This window comes from Aquarana catesbeiana, linkage group LG02 (genome assembly GCF_042186555.1).
Source record: "Aquarana catesbeiana isolate 2022-GZ linkage group LG02, ASM4218655v1, whole genome shotgun sequence".
Lineage (NCBI taxonomy): Eukaryota > Metazoa > Chordata > Amphibia > Anura > Ranidae > Aquarana > Aquarana catesbeiana.
This window is the reverse complement of record NC_133325.1, coordinates 381311721-381338668: the sequence shown is the minus strand read 5'-3', so window position 1 is coordinate 381338668 and position 26948 is coordinate 381311721. Positions and strand designations below refer to the sequence as shown.

Below are 26948 nucleotides of genomic sequence, written 5' to 3'. Positions count from 1 at the left end.
TTAGTGAGTTTGTGGACTTTGTAGACAGACAAGCAGGAATGAAAGATGACTCCAGCTTCATTTTTCCAGTATCTTATACCACTTCTTCTGGCCCTAAACAACTCAGAGCTCCAGTAGCAGTGCACAAAACTAACATTTCTTCCCACAGATTTGCAGAGTCTCAGCCAGAGGATCAAGACAGCGACCCTACTAAGTTCTGCCCTCTACATAAGATACCACATCCTCTTCTGGAATGCAGAGCCTTCAGGACAAAGGCCATCAAGGATAGTAAAGCTTTCCTCAAAGAGAACAACATCTGTTACAAGTGCTGCTCTTCGTCCACACATTTCGTCAAGGACTGTAAGGTCAGTGTCAAATGTACAGAATGTGACAGCACAGAGCACAACACAGCTCTACACCCAAGGCCTACTCCAAGAACTTTCCCACCTGTTCATAGGGACAAGGAGCAAGGCGGGGAGACCAAAGACTCTAGTACAGACGCAATAGCAATCACTTCACAGTGCTCTAAAATCTGTCTTGTGAGAGTTTATCCAAAAGGACAACTCTACGTTATCTTGCAAGTCCACAAAGTAAGAAACTGATCAACGGTCCTAAAAATGCCCCATATGCCCAAAAACTGGATCTCGGGTGGGTCATTATAGGTGATGTTTGCCTGGGAGGTGCACACAAACCGGCATCTGTTAATAACCTGCTCACTAATACCCTCGAGAATGGTCGTCCTTCTCTTTTCCAACCCTGTCAAAATCACATCCTCATAAAGGAACTACCACACAACAACCCTGTACCTCTCCCCTTCCTAAGTCCCCTCTGTGACAGCAATACCTATGACAACGACCAAAGCGAAGGAAGCACAGTGTTCCAGAGAACAAAGGAAGATAACCAGGTAGCAATGTCCATTGAGGATAGGCTCTTCCTAGAAGTTATGGAAAGAAGTATGGAGAAAGATGGGACTAATAGCTGGGTTGCACCTCTTCCCTTTAGACCACAAAGATGACATTTGCCTAACAATAGGGAACTAGCATATAAACGTCTTACTTCCCTAAGACACAATCTTCAAAGGAAACCAGAGATGAAAGAACATTTCTTTTCCTTCATGGAGAAAATATTCTAGAATCGTCATGCTGAGATAGCCCCAAACCTCAAAGACTCAGAGGAATGTTGGTATTTACCCATATTTGGGGTCTATCACCCTAAGAAGCCAGGACAGATTAGAGTGGTGTTCGATTCCAGCGCCAAACATGAAGGTGTCTTTCTAAATTATGTCCTTCTCTCTGGCCCTGATCTTAACAGACTAATAGGAGTACTTCTTCGCTTTCGCAAAGATTCAGTCGCATTCATGACAGACATACAGCAAATGTTCTATTGCTTTCTTGTTAAAGAAGAACACCAAAACTTTCTGAGGTTTCTCTGGTTCAGGGACAACAACCCATCTGGAGACATCACAGAATACCGCATGAGGGTGCACATATTTGGCAACAGTCCTTCTCCTGCAGTTGCTATATATGGTCTCAGACACTCTGCTAGAGTGGGAGAGTTAGAGTATGGGTCAGATGTCAGACAGTTTGTGGACAAGGATTTCTATGTAGACGATTGCTTGAAATTACTACCCACAAATGAAGCCGCAATCAGTCACCTCAAAAGAATGCAAGCAATGCTTGCTTGTTCCAACTTAATACTCCATAAGATTTCTTCCAACAGTAGAGAAGTTTTAGAAGCCTTTCTTGTCCAAGATCATTCTAAAGAGTTAAAGGACTTATATCTAGGTACAGACTCACTTCCTATGCAACGCAGCCTTGGTTTGCTTTGGGACTTAAGATCTGACACGTTTACTTTCCAAGTAAACCCAGAAGAAAAACCCTTTACCCATAGAGGTGTCCTGTCTACCATAAACAGCCTGTATGATCCCTTAGGCTTTGCAGCACCTGTCACTATCCAGGGTAAAGCACTACTGAGAGACTTAACCTGTGAGTCGCTAGATTGGGACCACCCTCTCCCCACTGACAAGAAGAACCTATGGCTAGAGTGGAAGGACTCACTAACAGCTCTATCCAACCTTAAAATTCCATGACCATATGCTACTCTGTCATCTGCTGACGTTCAGATGCAAAGACTTTGTGTGTTTTCGGATGCTGCTGTTAAAGCAAATTGCTGCTGTAGCTTACCTGAAAATCATAGATGCTAAAAGACAATGCCACACAGGTTTGTAATGGGGAAAGCAGAACTTGCACCACTTCTCGAACACACCATACCCAGGCTGGAAAAGCAAAACTGCACATGGATCTTCAACCCACCTCACTCTTCTCACATGGGAGGTGTTTGGGAGAGGATGATAGGCCTAGCCTGCAGAATTCTTGATTTTATCTTCCTACAAGTAGGAACTGCAAGGCTTACTCACGAATGTTTAGTGACATTTATGGCAGAGATTACAGCTATCTTTAACGCCAGACCTTTGACATCAATTTCAAATGACTCTGATGATCCAGTGGTTCTCACACCTGCCATGTCACGCAAAAGACTAGCCTTGCCGGTGCTCCAGCTGGAGAGTTTTGTGAGAAGGACTTTTACAAACGGCAATGGAGACATATACAAACCCTTGCCAATACCTTCTGGAACCGGTGGAGGGAACAATATATATCTACTTTACAAGTAAGGAGAAAGTGGCACACTGAAAAGCCTAATCTTAAACCTGGTGATGTTGTGCTCATGAAAGATTGCCAGACACTAAGGAATATGTGGCCTTTAGGTTTGATCACCAAAATACTGCCAAGCAAGGATAATTGTGTCCGTAAGGTCGAGGTTAAGATCTTTCAACGGAATGAGGTTAAAGTATTCTTGAGACCAGTTACCGAACTTATTCTGTTGCTTTCTGCGGAGGACTCTGTTAGTGACATCACTTGATGTCAGGCGGGGAGTGTTCTGTCCACCAGATGTCTTGCTGATGTTTTATACTAGTTATTTGTACCTGTGTTAAATTTACATGCAAAATGTGTAAATGACTTAAGACAATCATATGTGGTGTGCAGGCTCCATCTAGCATTCCTTTTTGGTATTGCTGCAGCTCTGTTTATTTCTTTTAATGTATGTGTAATTAAGGAAGTTGTCAGCAAGCAAGGAATTCTGGGTAGAATCTTCACAGGAAGTGAAACAGCCACCATTCTGTGAGAAGACATTCAGGAAACACCACATGTATTTCTCTATCGCCATCAACCCTTAGAGAACTTAAAAAGTAAGTTTTTATTATCTCATCTTGTACTGTATATCGTTGTTTATGCAATGTATGCTGTATTGTATGCAATATTATACTTATTGAGGTCTATTTCTGTTATTTTGTAGTTTCACCTGGCTTGTTTTAATAAAACTGAGATCAAAGAAATATGGTATCTACAGTTATTGGGATAAGAGGGTTTAGCTATCTGCTCCTTGAGACAGAACAGCCACCTCTCCTGCATGGCATCTCTTGGGATCCGTTGCCCAATTGGTCTAGCCTTCTGAATTGGAATCTGCAATATGCAAGGGTAAGTGACAGTGGATTGGATGGTTATCCATCCTTCTTGCTCCATTGCCTGTGAGACAGCTCTTACCCCCCTCTGTGTGTTGTTTCCCACAATACGCAGGGGTTGAATTCCCCAGTGAAACGCCAAAAGGTTTTTCATTCCTATCACTCTCAAAAAATAGTTAGATATAGTCCTATTACAAGAAACACACTTCGCAAGGCGTGTTGGATGGTTCATCTACTGGGCTTTTACTCTGATCCCATTAGGAGTGCTAGAGGCACCCGTCAGGGATGCCTACTCTCTCCCTTAATTTTCGCTATGACCATAGAAACGCTAGCAATAGCTATCCGTGTGCATCCATGTATTAAGGGAGTACAATGTGGACACCAGATACATAAATGTGTGCTCTTTGCAGACGATCTGCTTCTTTTTGTTTCCCGATCGCTTCTTTACCTAACGTTTGCAAACTGCTGGATGACTTTTCAAGGGTCTCGGGCCTAGGTGTGAACCTCTCTAAATTGCTGGCATTGAATATTTCTGTCCCACCTTGGGTGGTGGAACAGATGAAGAATTAATTTAACTTTGAATGGAGTGATTCGACCATCCAATACCTAGGGATAAATCTCACCTTCAGGTCAGAACAATTATACTTGGCCAATTATCCACCTACCTTCCAGAAACTGTAATCTGACCTTAGAGCTTGGGTGCAGCACGAATTGTCTTTGGTGCGTAGAGTCAACTCTGTTAAGATCCTACCTTGATTGCTATATCTTTTTCATTCTCTCCCAATTCCAATCAGAAGGGACCACATTCGGTCCTTTCAGGGTAATATAATTCAATTTTTGGGGCAAGAACGGCACCGTTTATCGCAATGAGTCCTTTTAAGCCTTAGATCCCGGTGAGGATGGGGACTCCCAAACTTACTTTGGTACTACCAAGCGGAGCGATTAGCACAATTGTCAACTGTACACTCCCGTCTAGAGAAACCTGATTGGGTGCACTTAGAGAGACAAGCGGTTCCTACGTACACATTGGACTATTTACTTTGGTGCCCCCTGAAGAATCGACCCCCAATCCTGTCCCCCACTTTATATCTCTCTGGGACAATCTTAGAAATCTGACCTCTGGCTCATATTTTTCATAATCCTTAGTTTAATCCAGGTATTGACATCAAGGCTTTCAGGTGGTAGCTGGGAATGTAGGGACATTCAGGGAATGTACCGCTCTGGCCACTTTTTCTCCTCACTTGGACCAATTTCGCTTAGACATTGCACTAGTAAACGTAAAATGCCAGTTTCTGAGAAATTTAGATTCCTCCAAATCTCGCATTTCTTGCATACACTATGGAAAAGCGAACCTGATCCCCCAAAATTTGACATGAACTATGGTGTGGCCAGGCCATGGGGCAAAGGGGAGTTATTTCAATAATTTACTCATCACTGGCAACAGATTCTGCTAAACTCCCATACATGTTGGCATGTGAGAATGATCTACAAGAAAACTGGAATCTGGAGGATTGCTACAGATCCTTCCAGATCATTCAAAGGGATCTATAAATCCTCTCTAACAGAAGTAAATCTCAAGGTGCTCACAAGATGGTATTTGGTTCCAGCTAGGTTAACTAACATGTTCCCTTCATCCTCACCCCTGTGTTTTAGAGGGTGCCATTTGCTGGGTTCAATGGTGCATGTGTGGTGGGAATGCCTGAAAATTAGGGGTTTCTGGAACAAGATTTTTTTACCTAATTCGTAAAGTCACTGGTAGGGTGGTTCCCAAGTGCCCAGCCTCAGCTCTTCTTAGCTTCCCCATTCCAAAAGTACCCAGGCATACGCAGATGCTATTTTTTTTTTTCCTGGGAGCCAAATTATCCATAGCTAGGGCATGGAAACAACCTAGAGTTTCAAGCTTGGCAGCCAAGAGGAAAATCTCTTGGCTAATGGCACAGGAGAGAATGGTAAGCACCTTACTAGACTCAGTCAAAAATTTTGCAGCAATCTGGGAACCGTAGGCGCACTATATGGGTATACCTTTGATTCCAGGAATTACCATATCTTAAGCATATGGGGTGACTGTCTGAGTGGTTGGCGACCTCTTTCTACTCTCTCCTCTACCTCTTTTTTCTGCAAAGCTTTTTTTTTTCCCCTAGTACTTTCCTATTTCTAAAAAATAGTACTGCAATAGGACCTTGGCCCTAAGACATTGAGAATCATTTATGCCAACAGACTCAGAACTCACGTTTTTATGGCATTCACTTACCATACACGTTACGTTAGTTTGGTTGACTGTCTACTGTTATTACTACTTACTCAGGGATTGCTGGTTTCGGACCCTGGTAATTCTTTTTTCCTACGGTCCTACAGATCTTTGATTAGTGCTTACTGAACTGGTTCATGCAATATGGTATTTATCTAAAAATGTTGTTGACAAAAAGCATCTTAGTTAAACATTACTTTTTTAGTAACGAACACTGTTTTGTACTCCAGATAAATGCAATAAAACTCTATGACTAGCAAAACAAGGTGGATAGTATTGTCTACAGCCCTACAACATAGTTTGCTCCCAGTTGGGTGTTGTGGGGAAGGTACAATATCCTCACCACTCGGCTGGCTCTAATATCATTTTATCTGCCCAAATTTACACAGGACCTGTATTATATTGAAAGTTCTATTTCAGTTTGTACTCATAATTTGACATGTTTTAGAGCAAAACACATCAATGTCTTATTACCTCTCTGTACTATCTTTTTGTGACAAATCCTAATAAAACCAATGAAAGAAAAAATGGTCAGATAAATGTAGCGGGTGTCTCACTCTATAACCCGCGATCCTGCCAAGCTGGCCGGAACAATGTACACAAGCTTTCCAGCCTGAGAAAGGGGGATTGTTCACCCCCCCCTCCTTCTTCCCGTTTTCACTGACTGTATGTATTACTGAATGTATTGTGCACTGACACACACAGAGCTGTGCATTCAGCAGCCTCTCTTGTGCCCCTATTGGTCAGAAGAAGAAAACCAATTAAAGGCACACTTACAACAGCCAATGGGAGAGACTGTACTGAACTGCAGAGAGAGCTGTAATGGATTATGGGACATGCAGTTCCCACACAAAACAGCCCCATAGATTGGTATACAGGGAGAGATACAAATCCCAGCAGGCTTTGTTGACAGGAAAGTAAAAGACTCAGTTTTTTGTCCTGAGGTAAAAGTCAGTCAGCCATGAGGTAAAGAGTAAAGAAACCAGACCTGAGAGAGAGGTACTGTCTCTCTCAGGTGATCTCTCTGCGTGATTCCGGCCTCCGCAGCCAGTCGGAACCTCCAGCCTGAGAGGGGGATCCCAGGTGAATAGAGGCGCATCTCCACCAATGGTGAACCGTTCCAGCATGAGGGGACTGGTGGGGTCGCCATAAAAGCCTGCCTGTTCCAGGACGTTTGTTGATCGCAGGATGTGGTGAGAGGGCATTTTGCCCATCTGCAGAGAACAGAGACACTGCACTACAGAAGGAGTTATTTGAACACTGTATACAGAAGTTGTTGCTGGTAGTCATCTTGCTGACACTTGTAGTACCACAGGAATAAAAGGATAAGGCTACCCATTTCTGGGACAATGTATACAGACACCATTGTCCTCTCACCTTGAACAAAACCCTGTCTGTTTCACTTGATAATCTGGGCAAGTTGTGTTGTTTGGCCCTGCTACCCAGGATTTAAATTGCACCAACAAAAGTGGCTAGCTGAAGACACCAAACCTTATCTTTGCTTCAAAAAGGGCTGAAGCTGTTAGACCATATGGATCCGCACACACATATATTTAGGGCTCTGTATATGCATTGGGTGTGTGGGACAGTTTATCGATAAAGTTAAGCCATTACTTGCTGACTTGAATAGGTGTGTAAAGTTAGGCCTGTGGTGTCAGGGGACAGTGGAGAGAGGCCTGACCCAAAGGGAGTCATTCCTCTGTTCTCCTGCCTGGACTAATAGAGCCAATATGATTAAAGGTAACCAATCTAATTTGAAGTGTCATATTGTGCTTTATTTACTATTAAAATGTGCCTCTGCTCTTGAGGACATTCTCAGGTTTGGAATTCTCTGAAAGCAGCTTGAATATAGGATTGAGAGCATACGTTTTTTCTTATTGGTCATTGCACTTACACTATTGCCAGGTTTGCCAGAGGGGACTGAGGCTGCTATTAGGGTTGAGAGGTAGAGTAATGGGCTGAACAAACTTAAGCAGCTCCTTCGGGGGTATCGCTACATAAAGATTCACGCTCCAAGACACATTAGGCAGCATGGCATTACTCTGGAGGGTGTGAACCTGAGTGTATTTATTTGACCAATACCAAGTAAAAGTAAGGGGCCAGAGTAATAAAGATTATTTCGTATTGATGCCAAAAAAGAAATAGTGAGGGTAGTTAAACTTTTTTACAGTTATATTTGATCTTGTGGGTTGGAGGAGCATGGCACCAACCACCATTTGTATGTCCCATGAAGGTACCAGAAAAGCTAATTGGACAGCTGAAATACAAATCTGTGAACTGATTTCAGAGTGACACCACAATTTCCTAGTTCAGTGTTATAGATTCCAAGGTCACTTGCCAGCTCATTGGTTATAATGCTGATTAGGTGTTCGATGAACAGACTGGAGGCTGTGATGTGAGACAGGAAGCTGCAATTACTACACCTTGAAATAATGGTCTGCCTGACTAAAACGTGTAATGGAGGGATGTAAAGTCATACAAATAACTAAAAAGAATTATACTGGCAGGTAACACAAAGTGCAGATATGCATTCAGCTGATTGCCTAAAGTTCTGCTTTATATTTCTCACTGAACTTTTATTATAGTGTACCTTACATTCTTATTGAAAATTTTGAACAAAGAGACACAAAACACATATATGAACTATGTTTTAAACATGTAACATAATAAATAGGTTAATAACTAGGGCTGCAGAAATTAACAATTAATTCCTCAATTAATAGTTAATTTTTTGATTGATCAAAATTTTTTTGATCGGTAGGCTACCTGCCCTGGGGCCACTTTGGGACAAGCTGTGGCTGCAGCGCAGCACTGCGCTCTGCTCCCTCCTCCTCCACTATATGTCATACACAGTCTGTGGGTATCTCCCGCTGTGTGTCTCTGAGCTGAGTGTGAAAACTTTGGCCGTGCTGTGAGAAAAGTCCTGCCCTCTGCCTAGATCAGCTCGTGTGATAGACACAGTGTCCTGTCTATCACACGAGCTGATCTAGGAGGAGGGCGGGACTTTTCTCACAGTGCAGCCAAAGTTTTCACACTCAGCTCCGAGACACACAGCGCAAGATGCACGCAGACTGTGTAATCCAGGCACAGGCACTGACTACAGTGAGGCTGTGATTATGGGCATGGTGAGACTGCATTATGGGCACAGCAGGCTGCGATTATGGGCACGGTGAGACAGCATTATGGGCACAGTGAGACTGCGATTATGGGCATGGTAAGGGTGAGATTATGAGCACGGTAAGGGTGAGATTATGGGCACGGTAAGGCTGAATTTATGACGTGTGATGTCCTAGCCATGCCCCGCTATGTCCAGTGCTAAATCAGCTAAAGGTAGTTGGATCTGTATGTGCGTTATAATTAATAGAAATTAGTCGATCAATTAATTTTAATCAGCAACAGCCCTATTAATAACTATACAATCATGCATGCAGCATATTAAATACGAATAAATGACGAATAGGACTAGACAAGGAGATGAGAGAAGTCCTAAGGCCCTTTATATTTCACTTTACATTAAACCATCACTCTCTCATGTTTGGTAGTCTGTATATCAAATTACAGATTTTGCATATAAAAAAAAGCACATGACAAAAGAGAGAAATTAATAAGTGTCTGAGACAAATTGCCTAGAGAAGCCAATCGACTTTTAAAAGTGTTCATTTTCTAAGCTGTGGGAAAAAATGAAAGATAGAAGCTGATTGTTTGCTAGGGCCAACTGCACCAGTTTAAGCAGAGCTTTTTTTAAAAAATTTCCCCCAAAGTGTGAAGCTTATGCACAAGAGTGTCTTAATTCAGATGTAGGGATGAGCCCGATGTTCGAGTCAAACCTAAGTTGGACTCGAACATCGGGTGTTCGCCTAACAGCGAACAATATGCGGTGTTAGCGGCAAATTCGAAAGCTGCTGGAACTCCGTTATGCAGCGTACACACGGTCGGACTTTTCGACCAGACTGCTCCGACGGACTGAGTCCGGCGGACAATCCGATTGTGTGGGCTTCATCGGACCTTCAGCGGACTTTTCCAGTCGAAAATCTGACGGACTTTAGATTTGGAACATGCTGTAAATCTTTATGTCGTAACTCAGCCGGACCCAGAAATCCGCTCGTCTGTATGCTAGTCCGACTGACAAAAACTGACGCTAGGGCAGCTATTGGCTACCAACTTCCTTATTTTAGTCCGGTGTACGTCATCACGTACGAATCCGTCGGACTTTGGTGTGATCGTGTGTAGGCAAGTCCGTTCGTTAAAAAGTCCGTTGGAAAGTCCGTTTGACCAGTCCTGTCGAAAAGTCCGCCCGTGTGTATGCGGGTCTAAAGTCTATGGGACACTAACATGAAAAATCAAAAGTGCTCGTTTTAAAGGCTTATATGCACGTTATTGTCATAAAAAGTGTTTGGGGACCCGGGCCCTGCCCCAGGGGACATGTATCAATGCAAATTTTTTTTTTTTTTTAAATGGCCGTTTTTTCGGGAGCAGTGATTTTTTTTTAATGCTTAAAGTGAAACAATGAAAATTAAATATTTCTTTAAATATCATACCTGGGGGGTGTCTATACTATGCTGGTAAAATGGTGCATTTTTCTCGCGTTTAGAACAGTACCACAGCAAAATGAAATTTCTAAAGGAAAATTTGTCATTTAAAACTGATCGTGGCTGCAATGAATTGTCGGGTCTCGGCAATATAGATACAGATAATTGAAAAAAAGAGCATGGGATCCCCCCCCTCCATTACCAGGCCCTTTGGGTCTGGTATGACTATTAAAGCGGAACCCAGAATAAAAATTTAAAAAAATGGCGTAGGGGCCCCCCTAAAATCCATACCAGGCCCTTCAGGTCTGATATGGAAATTAAGGGAACCCTGCACCAAATTTAAAAAAAAAAAAAAGCGTAGGGGTCCCCCCAAAATCCATACCAGACCCTTATCCGAGCACGCAACCTGGCAGGCTGCAGGAAAAGAGGGGGGACAAGAGAGCGCCCCCCCCTCCTGAACCGTACCAGGCCACATGCCCTCAACAGGGGGAGGGTGCTTTGGGGTAGCCCCCGAAAGCACCTTGTCCCCATGTTGATGGGGACAAGGGCCTCATCCCCACAACCCTTGCCCAGTGGTTGTGGGAGTCTGCGGGCAGGGGGCTTATCGGAATCTGGAAGCCCCCTTTAACTATATTGCCGAGACTCGATAATTCATTACAGCCGTGATCAGTTTTAGATGACAATTTTTCCTTTAGAATTGTCATTTTGCTGTGGTACTGTTGTAAACACGGGAAACATGTGCCACTTTACAGGCGTATTATAGACACCCCCCAGGCACGATATTTAAAGGAATATTTCATTTTTATTGTTTCACTTTAAGCATAAAAAAAAAAAAAAAAAAAAAATCACTGCTCCGAAATAAAACGGCTATTTAAAAAAAAAAAAAATTTGCATTGATCCATGTCCCCTGGGGCTGGACCCGGGTCCCCAAACACTTTTTTTTACAATAACTTGCATATAAGCCTTTAAAATTAGCACTTTTGATTATTCATGTTCGTGTCCCATAGACTCTAATGGTATTCACGTGTTCTGCCAAATTTTTTGCCTGTTCGCATGTTCTGCTGAAACCAAACAGGAAGGTGTTCAGCTCATCCATATTCAGATGGACCTTGGGCGGCAGAGTGCATAAATATGGCCCTGATGAAATGCCAGGCAGATGAAGAAATTAATGAACAGACAGGACAAGGTAACCATCGTATTCTAATATGTACAGTATATCCAACTAAATGTCACAGAATTTATATGCATAAAAGATATAAAAGGGAAAAAAAAGCATTTAACAAAATACCTGTGACATCAATGTATCGCATCCAGCACTCATTCCATATCCAAATGATATGCCAGTTATATTTATAACCTGTAAAAGAGATAAAGTAGTGAACAATTGAGACATACACTGTACAATGTAGAGGAGCTGTAAAAAGTGATTGCACAAATACAACACGGTTCTTACAAAATACATACATTCTTATTGCGTAATAATATAATGCATTTTTCTTCCACCTTCTCAGATGTGTGAAGACAAAAAAATATAGGTAGTACTACGTATTACCAGGGGGGCGGGCTTTTTAGGCTGAGAAACACTGGAGAGGAAGTAACAGTATAAAAATATACATTTATTGAAGGTTACAAATACATAAAAGTAAGAATGAAGATTATAACATAAATGCATCTATGAATATTGTGCAGTGAGCCCTTGTATGTCTACGCGTTTCGCCGCTAGGCTTCCTCAGGACACGGCCAAGGTTCACAGACGAAGCAGATAAGAGAATATGTTTCTCTTTCTGAAATGAGATATAATGTCATTAGACACACATAACTAACACATAAACAAACTGTTCAAGATAAAAATCATGCGCTAAGCAATTGTGAGTGCAGAGACAAACATCAAGCCATTACCTTGTTTGGAATGCACAATCTTGTACAGTCACGATACGGTGGGTAATTCACTCAAAAGTTAAAGAAACTTTAAATGGAGCACATACAACCAATGTCAGCACAGAGAGTCTATATAGGCTTTTAAAAAAAAAAAAAAAAATCTAGGACTTACTATATTAGGTATCGCTGAATGTATGAACAGGGGCATGTAAATAGTATTCCTTATTTTGGGAATGACCATCAGAGAGAGGAGGGCCATCAAGGAGTATCCCACAGTGAATCCTGGATTTGAATTCCAGTACTGCTGATGGCTATATATAGCCCAACAGCCAATCGCTGTATCTATAAGCATACAATAATAACATTGGCTTAGATAGAAACAGCAAGGGCCTAATAATGACCTAGAGCTAAGTACTTACGTTTAAAGTTACACTATCACAGCATGCCCCTGGGAGACAGCAATCCACTGCACACAGGGCTTACGGCAGCTGAGAGGTGTTTATACTCTAGATCAGCCACAGCTGATCGTTAGCCAGGGCATCATGTGATCTGCTAGAAGGATTGTGGGAATTGTAGGATATCAGCTCTCATACTCTCTGCGCCTGTGCAGAGAGGTCTGTACAGAGAGAAGGACATTACATCTAGGGGGAGAAATTTGAGCAGTGCAGCATCCAGGCGGAGGAAACCTCACACATGCGCCTGCCATATTGGAATATAACAACTGCATTCTGGGCATTGTAGGAACTGCTGTGTCTATCGGTTTTAGGCTAAATCCGATAGTTGATGGACTACAAATGTCAGTAAAAGTACACAGTGCCACCACTGTCTGGGAGTTACAGGTTTCTGAAAGACTCTGTGTTAACATTGCTGCCCAGGCCCCAATTACAATAGATACAAATTATGCATGCAAATGCTAAAGAGAAAATTCTTATTGATATGCCTCCCTGATCGTGCATGTGCAGAGAGACCACATATTAATGCATTCGGCTTAAGATGTTTCGTGACCACCACTCATAAGTGGATAGCCCATGATAAATCATAAAAACAGAGACATAGATGCATCCGACAAAATTACATAAACAGTATGCTGAAAATATATAAACACCGTTAATCTGAAATCATGCATGAATTCTCCAGCAAGTCATATTTACTAACGGTCGGTTACCGATTCTATATATATAGTACTGTATATGCACTGTATATGCATATACATCAACTATCTCCATTGAGATAATCTAGTGAGCCTTGCGAATGGTACAGATAAAAATTCAATTTCTATTCCTGTGTTACCCTATCTCAAAGAACAAGGAGGGGAAGCGGAAGGGGAATGGGGGTAAGGGAAGCAATTTAGGAGGGCAGAAGAATGAACTCAGAAACAAACAAATCGCATGGTATATTAATGAACTGAATCTATTAGAGAGAGGATTTGAAACTTATCATATAATTTAAGCCTGGGTAGACCGTGGCTTGTAATTTATGTATCCATTGTGTTTCACGTTGGAGTACTCTTATCAAAATCGCCCCCACGAGGGTCGGCATAAACACTGTCCAGAGCAGCAAATTTAAACATCACTACACCTTTGACTTGAATAGATTCAGTTCATTAATATACCATGCGATTTGTCTGTTTCTGAGTTCATTCTTCTGCCTTCCTAAATTGCTTCCCTTATCCCCATTCCCCTTCCCCTCCTTGTTCTTTAAGATAGGGTAACACAGGAATAGAAATTGAATTTTTATCTGTACCATTCGCAAGGCTTACTAGATTATCTCAATGGAGATAGTTGATGTATATGCATATACAGTACTATATATATAGAATCGGTATCCGACCGTTAGTAAATATGACTTGCTGGAGAATTCATGCATGATTTCAGATTAACAGTGTTTATATATTTTCAGCATACTGTTTATGTAATTTTGTCGGATGCATCTATGTCTCTGTTTTTATGATTTATCATGGGCTATCCACTTATGAGTGGTGGTCACGAAACATCTTAAGCCGAATGCATTAATATGTGGTCTGTCTGCACATGCACGATCAGGGTGGCATTTCGATAAGAATAATAAGAATTTTCTCTTTAGCATTTGTATGCATAATTTTTATCTATCGTAATTGGGGCCTGGGCAGCAATGTTAACACAGAGTCTTTCAGAAACATGTAACTCCCAGACAGTGGTGGCACTGCGTACTTTTTCTGACATTTGTAGTCCATCAACTATCGGATTTAGCCTAAAACTGATAGACACAGCAGTTCCTACATTGCCCAGAATGCAGTTGTTATACTCTAATGTGGCCGACACATGTGTGAGGTTTCCTCCGCCTGGATGCTGCACCGCTCGGATTTCTCCCCCTAGATGTAATGTCCTTCTCTCTGTATAGACCTCTCTGCACAAGCGCAGAGAGTATGAGAGCTGATATCCTACAATTCCCACAATCCTTCTAGCAGATCACATGATGCCCTGGCTAACGATCAGCTGTGGCTGATCTTGTCATGGACGTACTGCACATGGTTCTGCAACTGGCCGCGGGGTGCACGGGTCCACTGGGACGTGTTCCAGTCCATAGGCATTCAGCAGTGAATAGACGTGCGCCAATGCGCATGCGCGTGCGCAGAATGCGGACGCGCGCACACTAACACAGCTTTGGCGCCCAGTGATCTTTAAAAGGGGCCTCTTCAGAATGCATCCTTGCTGTCTGATCTGCAGCTCATCCTGTACCCAATCCTGAACCCGCATCTGCTCCAGCGTTACCCGGCTTCTCCTGACCTCGCTGCCGTCTCCAGTCCTGACCCCTTGGCTTGCCTTTGACCTGCTCTGTGTTCCTGTTTGTTTGATCTCCTGTTGCCCATTCTGCCTGGGCTTGACCATTCTCTGCCTGCTGCTTCTGTCTGATTGATCCACTGCTGTGACCTGGCTTGTCTGATCCAGCTTCTGTCTGCAGTCCTGCATCTGTATGCATCTGCCTACAAGTCCTGCATCTGTATGCATCTGCCTACAAGTCCTGCATCCGTGTGCATCTGCCTACAATTCCTGCATCCGTGTGCATCTGCCTACAAGTCCTGCATCCGTGTGCATCTGCCTACAAGTCCTGCATCTGTGTACACCTGCCTACAGTCCTGCATCTGTGCGCACATGCCTGCTACTTCTCAGCGTTCCTGCATCCACAGCAATCAAGCCTGTTCCTGTCTCTGCCAAGTTGACTTCATCTTCAGTCAAGCGGACCCTGCAGGCTCTCCTACTCCGCTGTGCTCCGAGGGTCACTATTCCCACTCCAGTGATCCCGGAACCAGAGCCGTATGAGAGGTCTCCCTCTGCACATCAGGCTCACCTCCAAGGTATGTGTCAGTATCAGACAGCCATGCCTGAGCCTGCAAGAGGGACCTCTCCCACAGATGAAGTATGCCAGCACCTCTCCGCTCTTGCTCAAGTGGTGGAATCTCTCCGGGACAGTTACAAGCATCTGGAAAAGCGAGTGACACTCCTGTGTACCTCCGCTAACCCTGCTATTGACCAGTCACCTTCAGAGACCTTCATCACACCTGCAGCAATGATGTGTTCTCCTGAACCAAGGGTCCCTACCCCGGAGAAGTTCTCTGGGGACCGGAATAAATTTCGGGCATTGCGCAATGCCTGTGAACTGTATTTCTCTCTACAGCCCCGGACATTCACCCAAGAGACCACCAAGGTGGGGTTCGTTATTTCTCTGTTACAAGGAGCACCTCAGTCCTGGGAACATCATCTGCTTGAGGGTCGCCATGTTGTACTGGACTCTTTGCAAACTTTTTTCAGCGCCATGTCCTTACTTTATGACGATCCACAGCGGTCTTCCACTGCAGAGGCTGCCCTTCATGCGCTCCAGCAAGGCCGCCGAGCGGTCGAGGACTACATTATGGACTTCAGACGCTGGAGCGCAGATACTCAGTGGAATACTGCAGCCCTGCGGCATCAGTTCCATCTCGGCCTGTCCAAAGAATTAAAAGATGAACTTGCCCGGGTCAGCATACCTAGCTCCCTGGAAGCCTTGTTTTCCCTGACTATACAGATGGATCAACGCTTTCGTGAGCGTAAGGCAGAGAGAGCAGCCCAGCAGACCTATTCCACCAGGACACTACCCCGAGTGCCTGCTTCCACTTGTCCTGCTTCCTCCCACGCTACCCCAGTCCATGCTGCACCTAACAAACGGATTTCAGAACCCCTTGGACTTAAGCAGCTGGGGTTAATAAGGCCTGCTCTGTCCCCTGAGGAACGGTTATGCCAGCAGCAGAATAACCTTTATCTGTACTGCGGGGAAGCCGGCCACTATGTACACGCCTGTCCAGCAAAGCTCCGGAGATGTCTATCCATATCCTCGCCCAGTTACCCCGCACCCGTTGCCAGCACTACACAACTGGTTCTCCCCTATTCCAATTTCCAGGAAGGACTGTTCCGGTCAAGGCAATTATTGACTCTGGGGTTTGCAGTTGTTTTATCGACCTAAACTTTGCTTGTCAACAGCTCAACCCCCTCCAACCCAGGGCTCAAGGACTTTCAATTTTCCTAGCAGTTGGGTCCCGCATCAAGTCAGGTCTGGTCACCCAGCAGACCCCTCCTTTACCCGTGATCTCTGCCACTGACCACAAGGAACTGTTGAGTTTGGATGCAATTGCGTCCCCACTATTCCCAGTCATTCTAGGACTACCTTGGCTTCAGGCCCATAACCCACAAATTGACTGGGGTTCCTGGAGTATCAAGTTCCAATCTCTCTACTGCCTGGAACATTGCCTGCCCACTCCTCCCAGAGCTTCTGGCCCCCTGTTATGTATGGAACCCGACCCGGAGGAACGTTCATTAGTGCCTGAACCATACCATGAGTTTCAGGACGTTTTCAGTAAACGGGGGGCTGAGACTCTCCCTCCACACCGCTCCTATGACTGTCCGATTGAGTTACTGCCCGGGGCAGAGATTCCCTTCAGACGAATCTTTCCTTTGTCTGAGCAGGAGTTGGAGGTACTGATGGAATATGTGGATGAGAACCTGAAAAGAGGATTTATCAGACCATCTACCTCTCCGGCAGCAGCAGGAATCTTTTGGTTGAAAAGAAAGATCATACCTTACGACCCTGTGTAGACTCCCGGGAGTTGAATAAAGTTACGGTAATGAGCCGGTATCCTTTGCCTCTGGTACCTGAGCTCCTCCAAAGACTACGTACCACAGCTGTTTTCACCAAGCTAGACCTGCGTGGAGCCTACAACTTGGTGCGAATTTGTGCAGGGGATGAGTGGAAGACTGCTTTCCGTACTAGATTCGGCCACTATGAGTACTTAAAATGGTAAAAAAGCAAAATGGTAAAAAAGCAGGAGTAGTATGGTGCTGCCCTTATGGAGATAAAACAGATTTTTTCTTTGTAGTGAACAATAACTCTATGTGTTACCTAGTATCCATAATTCCTAAAGTATTGCTTTTAAAGATGGTTATTATAAACCTGTGTGTGCCAAAAAAATTGAGTATTTTTATATTCAAATCTGTGACTGGTGCTGGATTCTTGCTAATAAAAGTAAAATAGCAACATAAGGTGCTTCAATTAATCAACAAAAGTGCATTATGCTAAATCAATAAAGTGACCAGTGCTAAATCATACAAATTCATACAAAATTGTGCAAGATGTATAAGATAAATCCGCGCAATGAATTAGGTGTTTTGTTATGGGTGTGGCTGCTGCCTCTACAGATACAATACCACCTAGGTGGAATGTATTAGAAAAAAAAAAAAAAAAAAAAAGCAGGAGTAGTATGGCGGTGCCCTTATTGAGATAAAACGGATTTTTTCTTTGTAGTAAACAGTAACTCTATGTGTTACCTAGTATCCATAATTCCTAAAGTATTCCTTTTAAAGATGATTGTTTATAAACCTGTGTGTGCCAAAAAATTGAGTGTTTTTATATTAATCTGTGACTGGTGCTGGATTCTTACTAATAAAAGTGAAATAGCAACATAAGGTGCTTCAATTAATCAACAGAAGTGCATTGTGCTAAATCAATAAAGTGACCAGTGCTAAATCATACAAATTCATACAAAATTGTGCAAATTATCCATCATAAATAGTGACTGATGTGCTGTAACCAGTATGTGCTGTAACCAGTAACCAGTATCGGCTTAGATTCCAATAGGAAGTAGGGAAAGAAAGAATGCGGCCAAGGGTTAACGGTGACGTTCTTTGCTGACAGCGCGGACCTCATGTTCCCTCATTAACATCAAAGCGCATGCGCGCTACCTGGGCTTCGGTCCATAATATCCCCAACAAAATGGCCGCCATAAGAATTCAATGGACAATTCCATTAGGCTTCGGTCCACAATATCCCCAACAAAATGGCAGCAATAACAACTCAATGGACAATTCCATTAGGCTTCGGTCCTCAAAACCTTAGCAAAAATGGCCGCCGATTCATTAGTAATTGCACCTATTATGGGCCACACTATTTAAACTCAGGAGGTGCAGCAAGATGAACGCCCCAGTAGAAGGCTGACGATGAAACGCGTGTAGGGCAGGCTACAGACGCCTTGCAGCACCTCTAACAAAGGGAATTCGATATCTTTTTCTTATGCTCGTTTTTTCATTTGAAATGCGAGTACATATATTTATTAAGCTTTAATAAAAGTTCTCTTATGGTTTTACACGATGGGTATCCCTTCTTTCCTTTACATGTAAATATCACACCATAACATGCAAGTAAAGTTTGGGGGACATCCTTGATTGCTACACAGTGGCAGACACTGTGACCGCCTATACCCCTGCAGGGGAAAGAAAAATCCGGTGAGTGCAAGCATTGTCAGAGCATGCAGACAAGGCACTAATTAAAGAACCAGCACCTGGATAAGAAGTTTTCCTACAGATATTTGATCCTCAAAGATTGAACACCTCAAAACACTCCAAAAAGAACTTTTTTCTCACAAACGGAACTTTTCCTATCCAATTAATACTGGTTATAGCACATCAGTCACTATTTATGATGGATAATTTGCACAATTTTGTATGAATTTGTATGATTTAGCACTGGTCACTTTATTAATTTAGCACAATGCACTTCTGTCGATTAATTGAAGCACCTTATGTTGCTATTTCACTTTTATTAGTAAGAGTCCAGCACCAGTCACAGATTAATATAAAAACACTCAATTTTTTGGCACACACAGGTTTATAAACAATCATCTTTAAAAGGAATACTTTAGGAATTATGGATACTAGGTAACACATATGCCCCGTACACACGGTCGGATTTTCCGATGGAAAATGTCCGATCGGAGCGCGTTGTCGGAAATTCCGACCGTGTGTGGGCTCCATCGGACATTTTCCATCGGATTTTCTGACACACAAACTTTGAGAGCAGGATATAAAATTGTCCGACAACAAAATCCGTTGTCGGAAATTCCGATCGTGTGTACACTAATCCGATGGACAAAGTGCCACGCATGCTCAGAATAAATAAAGAGATGAAAGCTATTGGCCACTGCCCTGTTTATAGTCCTGACGTACGTGTTTTACGTCACTGCGTTCAGAACGATCGGATTTTCCGACAACTTTGTGTGACCGTGTGTATGCAAGACAAGTTTGAGCCAACATCCATCGGAAAAAATCCTAGGATTTTGTTGTCGGAATGTCCGAACAAAGTCCGACCGTGTGTACGGGGCAATAGAGTTACTGTTCACTACAAAGAAAAAATCCGTTTTATCTCCATAAGGGCAGCGCCATACTACTCCTGCTTTTTTTTTTTCTAATACATTCCACCTAGGTGGTATTGTATCTGTAGAGGCAGCAGCCACACCCATAACAAAATACCTAATTCATTGCGCGGATTTATCTTATACATCTTGCACAATTTTGTATGAATTTGTATGATTTAGCACTGGTCACTTTATTGATTTAGCATAATGCACTTTTGTTGATTAATTGAAGCACCTTATGTTGCTATTTTACTTTTATTAGCAAGAATCCAGCACCAGTCACAGATTTGAATATAAAAATACTCAATTTTTTTGGCACACACAGGTTTATAATAACCATCTTTAAAAGCAATACTTTAGGAATTATGGATACGGTAACACATAGAGTTATTGTTCACTACAAAGAAAAAAATCTGTTTTATCTCCATAAGGGCAGCGCCATACTACTCCTGCTTTTTTTTACCATTTTCTAATACATTCCACCTAGGTGGTATTGTATCTGTAGAGGCAGCAGCCACACCCATAACAAAATACCTAATCCATTGCGCGGATTTATCTCATACATCTATCACTATGAGTACTTAGTGATGCCCTTCGGCCTGTGTAACGCCCCTGTGACCTTTCAGCACTTTGTGAATAATATTTTCAGAGACTGCCTAGACATTTTTGTGATCATCTATCTGGATGATATCTAGATTTTCTCCTCATCCCTAGATCAGCACTGAAAGCACGTTAAGACTGTACTCTGCCGACTCCGCCAACATGGACTATATGCTAAACCTGAAAAATGTGAATTAGAGCGGCAGACTATTCAGTTCCTGGGTCTGGGGATCTCCACTGAGGGGTTCAAGATGGATCCGCAGAAAGTCACAGCTGTCCTGGAGTGGCCTGCACCATCAGACAGGAAAGGGGTACAGGGGTTTGTTGGATTAGCAAACTTTTACCGCAGGTTCATCAAGGGGTTCTCCAACATAATTTCCCCAATCACACAGCTGACTAAGCAAAATGTCCGGTTCCATTGGAATTCCGAGGCCCAGAAGGCCTTTACCACCTTGAAAGGACTTTTTACCTCTGCCCCCATCTTGAGTCATCCGGATCCTTCCCTACCTTATCTACTCGAGGTGGACGCCTCAGAAGTGGCAGTAGGAGCAGTCATTTCCCAGCGCCAGGGTCTGAAGGATTTGATGCATCCCATACCCTTTTTCTCCCGTAAACTTTCTCCTGCTGAGAGAAACTATGATGTGGGTGATCGGGAACTCCTGGCTATCAAGACTGCGCTCGAAGAGTGGAGGTACCTGCTGGAAGGGGCAGCACACCCCTTACTCATATATACCGATCACAAGAATCTGAAATATTTAATAACTGCCAAGCGCCTGAAGCCACATCAAGCACAATGGGTGCTATTTTTCTCCAGATTCTTGTTCCATATCACCTACCGGCCAGGGTCAAAAAACGTCAAACCAGATGCCCTCTCCTGTATGTTCGATGATCCTAAAGAAACTTCAGTTCCTGATACCATCTTATCCCACAACAACTTTCTTCTCCTTCAGTCTGATTTGATGCCCAGCCTAAGACAAGCCTCAGCGGGAATATCCAGTCCTCCAGGAGTCACCCTGTTGCCCAGGGATGGGTTACTTTGGAAAGGCAATACAATTTTTGTACCAGAGACTTTCCAGACAAGGGTACTCAGTCCTTGCCATGATAATCCTTTGGCTGGCCATTTTGGGGTCCACAAGACTCTGGAGCTGATTCAGCGCATGTTCTGGTGGCCGAACCTTGAGAAACACTGCAAAGAGTATGTCAAGTCTTGTACTGTCTGTATTCAGAACAAGTCCACTAGAACTAAGTCTTGATGGCTTCTCAGACCGCTACCAATCCCTGACCATCCATGGAGCATGATTGCTATGGACTTCATAGTAGAACTACCCCTGTCTGAAGAATGCAGGGCTATCTTTGTAGTCGTTGATCGTTTGTCGAAGATGGCCCACTTTATACCATTGAAAAACACACCCTCCGCTATGGAGACTGCCCGGGTTTTCATCAGGGAAATTGTCCGGTTACACGGAATTCCAACAAACATAGTATCAGACAGGGGAGTCCAGTTCACTTCTCGTTTCTGGAGAGCATTATGTAAAGTCTTGAAGATTGATCTATCTATGTCTTCTGCTTACCACCCGCAGACTAACGGCCAGACCGAGAGGACAAACCAGACCCTCGAGCAATATATCCGGTGCTTCACCACATTTGTTCAAGACGATTGGGTAGGACTCTTACCCCTAGCGGAGTTCGCTTTTAACAACACCAGCCATTCTGTTACAGGCCAGTCCCTGTTTTTTGCTAATTATGGAGTCTCCGGTCCCAGCGGTACAGTCTACTGTTGACTTCTTGAAACAAAACAACAAACTTCTGCAAGAAACTATAGTCAAGGCACAAGCAACCAGCAGGAAAACTTACGACCGGAAAAGAAGAGGTGAATTATCTCTCCAGCCAGGTGACCAAGTATGGTTGTCAACTACCAACCTCAAAATGGCCTGTCCCTCAAAAAACTGGCACCTAAATTCATTGGCCCTTTTCCAGTGAAAAGAAAACGAAGTTTCCTATGAACTTACCTTACCAGGCTCACTCAAGGTTCACCCAGTTTTCCTAAGCCCTCGATACCAGACCCCTTTCCGGACAGGGGTTCCAGCCCTCCAGAACCCGTTATTATTGACGGGGACCAGGAATTTGAGGTGGAGGCTATCCTTGATTGCAGAAGAAGGGGTAATCAACTACAGTACCTCATCAAATGGAAGGGGTATGACCCAGAAGAGAACTCGCGGGAACCTCAGCACGATGTTCACGCTCCAAGATTGATCCGGGCGTTTTTTCACAGTCACCCCCCAGAAAAGAGTTTGGTTTGGGCACCCGGAGGTTGCCTTTAAGGGGGGGCAATGTCATGGACGTACTGCGCATTGTTCTGCAACTGGCCGTGGGTGCACGGGTCCATTGGGACGTGTTCCAGTCCATAGGCATTCAGCAGTGAATAGACGCGCGCCAATGCACATGCGCGTGCGCAGAACGCGGACGCGCGCACACTAACACAGCTTTGGCGCCCAGTGATCCTTAAAAGGGGCCTCTTCAGAATGCATCCTTGCTGTCTGATCTGCAGCTCATCCTGTACCTGATCCTGAACCCGCATCTGCTCCAGTGTTACCCAGGTTCTCCTGACCTTGCTGCTGTCTCCAGTCCTGATCCCATGGCTTGCCTTTGATCTGCTCTGTGTTCCTGTTTGTTTGATCTTCTGTTGCCGATTCTGCTTGGGCTTGACCATTCTCTGCCTGCTGCTTCTGTCTGATTGATCCTCTGCTGTGACCTGGCTTGTCTGATCCTGCTTCTGTCTGCAGTCCTGCATCCGTGTGCATCTGCCTACAAGTCCTGCATCAGTGTGCATCTGCCTACAATTCCTGCATCCGCGTGCATCTGCCTACAATTCCTGCATCCGTGTGCATCTGCCTACAAGTCCTGCATCTGTGCGCACCTGCCTACAGTCCTGCATCTGTGCGCACCTGCCTGCTACTTCTCAGCATTCCTGCATCTGCAGCAATCAAGCCTGTTCCTGTCTCTGCCAAGTTGACTTCATCTTCAGTCAAGCGGACCCTGCAGGCTCTCCTACTCTGCTGTGCTCCGAGGGTCACTGTTCCCACTCCAGTGATCCCGGAACCAGAGCCATATGAGAGGTCTCCCTCTGCACGTCAGGCTCACCTCCAAGGTACATGTCAGATCTAGAGTATAAATACCTCTTAGCTGCCGCAAGCCCTGTGTGCAGTGGATTGCTGTCTCCCAGGGGTATGCTGTGATATTGAAACTTTAAACGTAAGTACTTAGCTCTAGGTCATTATTAGGCCCTTGCTGCTTCAGACTATTTATGTGCCCTTACTGTTTCTATCTAAGCCATTGTTATTATTGTATGCTTATAGATACAGCGATTGGCTGTTGGGTTATATATAGCCATCAGCAGTACTGGAATTCAAATCCAGGATTCACTGTGGCATACTCTTTGATGGCCCTCCTCTCTCTGATGGCCGTTCCCAAAATAAGGAATACTATTTACATGCCCTAGCTTTTTTTTTAAAAAAGCCTATACAGACTCTCTGTGCTGACATTGGTTGTATGTGCTCCATTTAAAGTTTCTTTAACTTTTGAGTGAATTACCCACCATATCGTGACTGTACATGATTGTGCATTCCAAACAAGGTAATGGCTTGATGTTCGTCTCTGCACTCGCAATTGCTTAGCGCATGACTTTTATCTTGAACAGTTTGTTTATGTGTTAGTTATGTGTGTCTAATGACATTATATCTCTTTCAGATAGAGAAACATATTCCCTTATCTGTCTCGTCTGTGAACCTTGGCCGTGTCCTGAGGAAGCCTAGCTGCGAAACGCGTAGACATACAAGGGCTCACTGCACAATATTTATAGATGCATTTATGTTATAATCTTTATTCTTACTTTTATGTATTTGTAACCTTCAATAAATTTATATTTTTATACTGTTACTTCCTCTACAGTGTTTCTCAGCCTAAAAAGCCCTCCCCCCTGGTAATACGTAGTACTACCTATTTTTTTTTGTCTTCATATATTTACAGACGTGGTCTATTTTTGCACTTTCTTCTTTGTCTTCTCAGATGTGTGGTCATAATCCCTGTATCAGGGTCTGAGTTACCAATTTAAATCCCTGCTCACCATCTAGTTATTCAAAACCTGTAGAGTGCAATCATCTGCACACTCCCATAAATATAGCAAATGATCTCCGTTGGGTGGCTATAAATAGAAAAAAAGAGATTTAATTAAAAAACTATTTTGAAAAATATGTTGGGTTACTGGGCATGGAAAACTGTTTTCTGCCCACCTCAACCTCCTCAACATCTCCAAAATACGCCCCTTTCTAACCAATGACACAACAAAGATCTTAATTCACTCCCTGGTCATCTCTCGCCTTGACTACTGCAATACCCTACTCACTGGCTTACCTCTACATAGTCTATCCTTCAATCCATCATAAATGCTGCTGCCAGACTCATTTACCTTACCAATCGCTCTGTGCCTGCTACTCCTCTCTGTCAATCCCTCCACTGGCTTCCGCTCACCCAACAAATTAAATTCAAAATAATAATAACAACTTACAAAGCCATTCACAATTTAGCCCCCAGCTACACCACTAGCCTAGTTTCAAAATACCAACCTAATCGCTCTCTTCGTTCCTCTCAAGACCTTCTGCTCTCTAGCTCCCTCGTCACCTCCTCCTTTGCTCACCTCCAGGACTTTTCCAGAGCCTCTCCAATCCTATGGAACTCCTTACCCCAATCTGCCCGATTATCTCCTACTTTATTAGCTTTTAGACAATCCCTGAAAACCCTCCTCTTCAGAGCAGCCTACCCTGCCAACACCTAACTGTATTTTCATTTTCTCCATCAGTTCATCCCCCACAGTTATTACCCTTTGTTTCACTTGACCCTCCCTTCTAGATTGTAACCTCTAACGAGCTGGGCCCTCTGATTCCTCCTGTATTGTATTGTATTGTAATAATAATGCAATGGATGTATCTGTGTACCTTGCTTTGTAAAGCCGGGCACACATAGCCAGATTCTTTTTAATACCATAAAGATTTGAGTATTGCTGTATTTTCTGAAAAGCTAAAAAGTCATGTCCCCTTTTCCTAATACTGTATGTTACTACAGGTACAGGCAGATATGCTACCATAATATATGTGAAACTGTATATCAGTATTATTATATACAGACAAATAAGATTTTCCCAAAAGCACTATACAAATAACTTAATATCAAGTCACCTGAGACCAGGTGACAGATGCACTCCGTAGGAGTCAGGAGTGCACCGCTAAGGTAGTGGACCCTAGGACTGACTGCTGCGGGTTTAACCCTGGGAGATTCAGGAAGCAGGTCTACTAGATCACTAACACAGATCCCAGTGGGAGCTAGCATAAATTCCCCAGGGTGCGGAGTCTAAGAGCCAGCAGGTGTTCAACAGAGCCTCTAGTGGTGAGGATAGACTGCACTGCAGTCTGGCTCCAGGTCGCGCCCCCCAGGGTCTCACAGCAGGCTGGAACAACAAGGATAGTAAGGGAATAAGCCAAGGTCGGGGCCACTAGCAGACAATGACAACAGAGTACACGCCAAAGTTTCAGGGTTACAGGCAAACAGGGATAGTCGGGGACACGCCAAAAGGTCAGGGTCACGATCACACAGGAATAGTCGAGAACACGCCAAGGTCGGTAACAGAGACAAACGTAGAGCACAGCAGGAAACGGGAAGCCAAACACACAATGGTTGATCAGCAAAATTGGCTTGCAATGCACAGGTTAATATAGTGTTCCTAATTAGAGGCTGAGGTGGAGCTATGTTGAGGGAAGATTGTACATGCCTCTAAAGGAACACATGGAGAGAGGTAAGCTGACAGGCACACATTACTGCATAACCATGACACTTAAGCTATGAAGTTCCTTGTAATGTTATTTTTTCATTAAACTAAAGACCTTTTTAACAGTAAAAAACAGTAAAAAAGATTAATGGTAAAAAAGTGAATACTTACAGCTCCAGCAAGTGTAATGGAATCCAATTCAATTTTTCCTAGATGGCCACAGAACATGGAACCCACAATCAATACAAGAAATATCGTCATTTGAGATAAAAACTGAAAGAAAATAAAAATTTACATTATTGAGCAAACATTAGACTGTTCCTATAAATCACACTTCGATCTTTTTGCTTTGTCATATGCATATTATACATGTTACTATATAATGAATTGCAATTTTGTTAAAGAAAAGTGTGGGAGATTAGCCAAATCTTTAGAAGACCAGAAGCACAGGTGGCCATATCTGTGTTTTGCCTTTGTTTGAAATGTGTGCCTGAATAAGTGAACTTTTGTCAACTGTAAGGCCTCATGCGCACTGGTTTCTTGTAAAAGCAGTGTAGCGCTGCCCTTGTGAGGGTCACTGGTTAAATCAGTACCTCTCTGCTTGCCCTGACCCTGCAAGTCCTCCGCCACCTCTGACACAATGGGTTCATACATTTTTCCTTTTGAGTAATGATAACAAT

At 43.5% G+C, this 26948-nt stretch overlaps 1 protein-coding gene across 1 annotated transcript in view; it reads right to left on the bottom strand.

The window, feature by feature from the left end:
* LOC141128076 (multidrug and toxin extrusion protein 2-like) overlaps positions 1 to 26948 on the bottom strand; it is a 270507-nt gene that overhangs the window by 206497 nt on the left and 37062 nt on the right. Inside the window, exons 2-3 of the mRNA XM_073615141.1 lie at positions 26440 to 26541; positions 11565 to 11633 (exon numbers count right to left, since the gene is read on the bottom strand). Coding sequence (XP_073471242.1) covers positions 11565 to 11633; positions 26440 to 26541 — 171 coding nt within the window. The remainder of the gene's footprint in view (positions 1 to 11564; positions 11634 to 26439; positions 26542 to 26948) is intronic.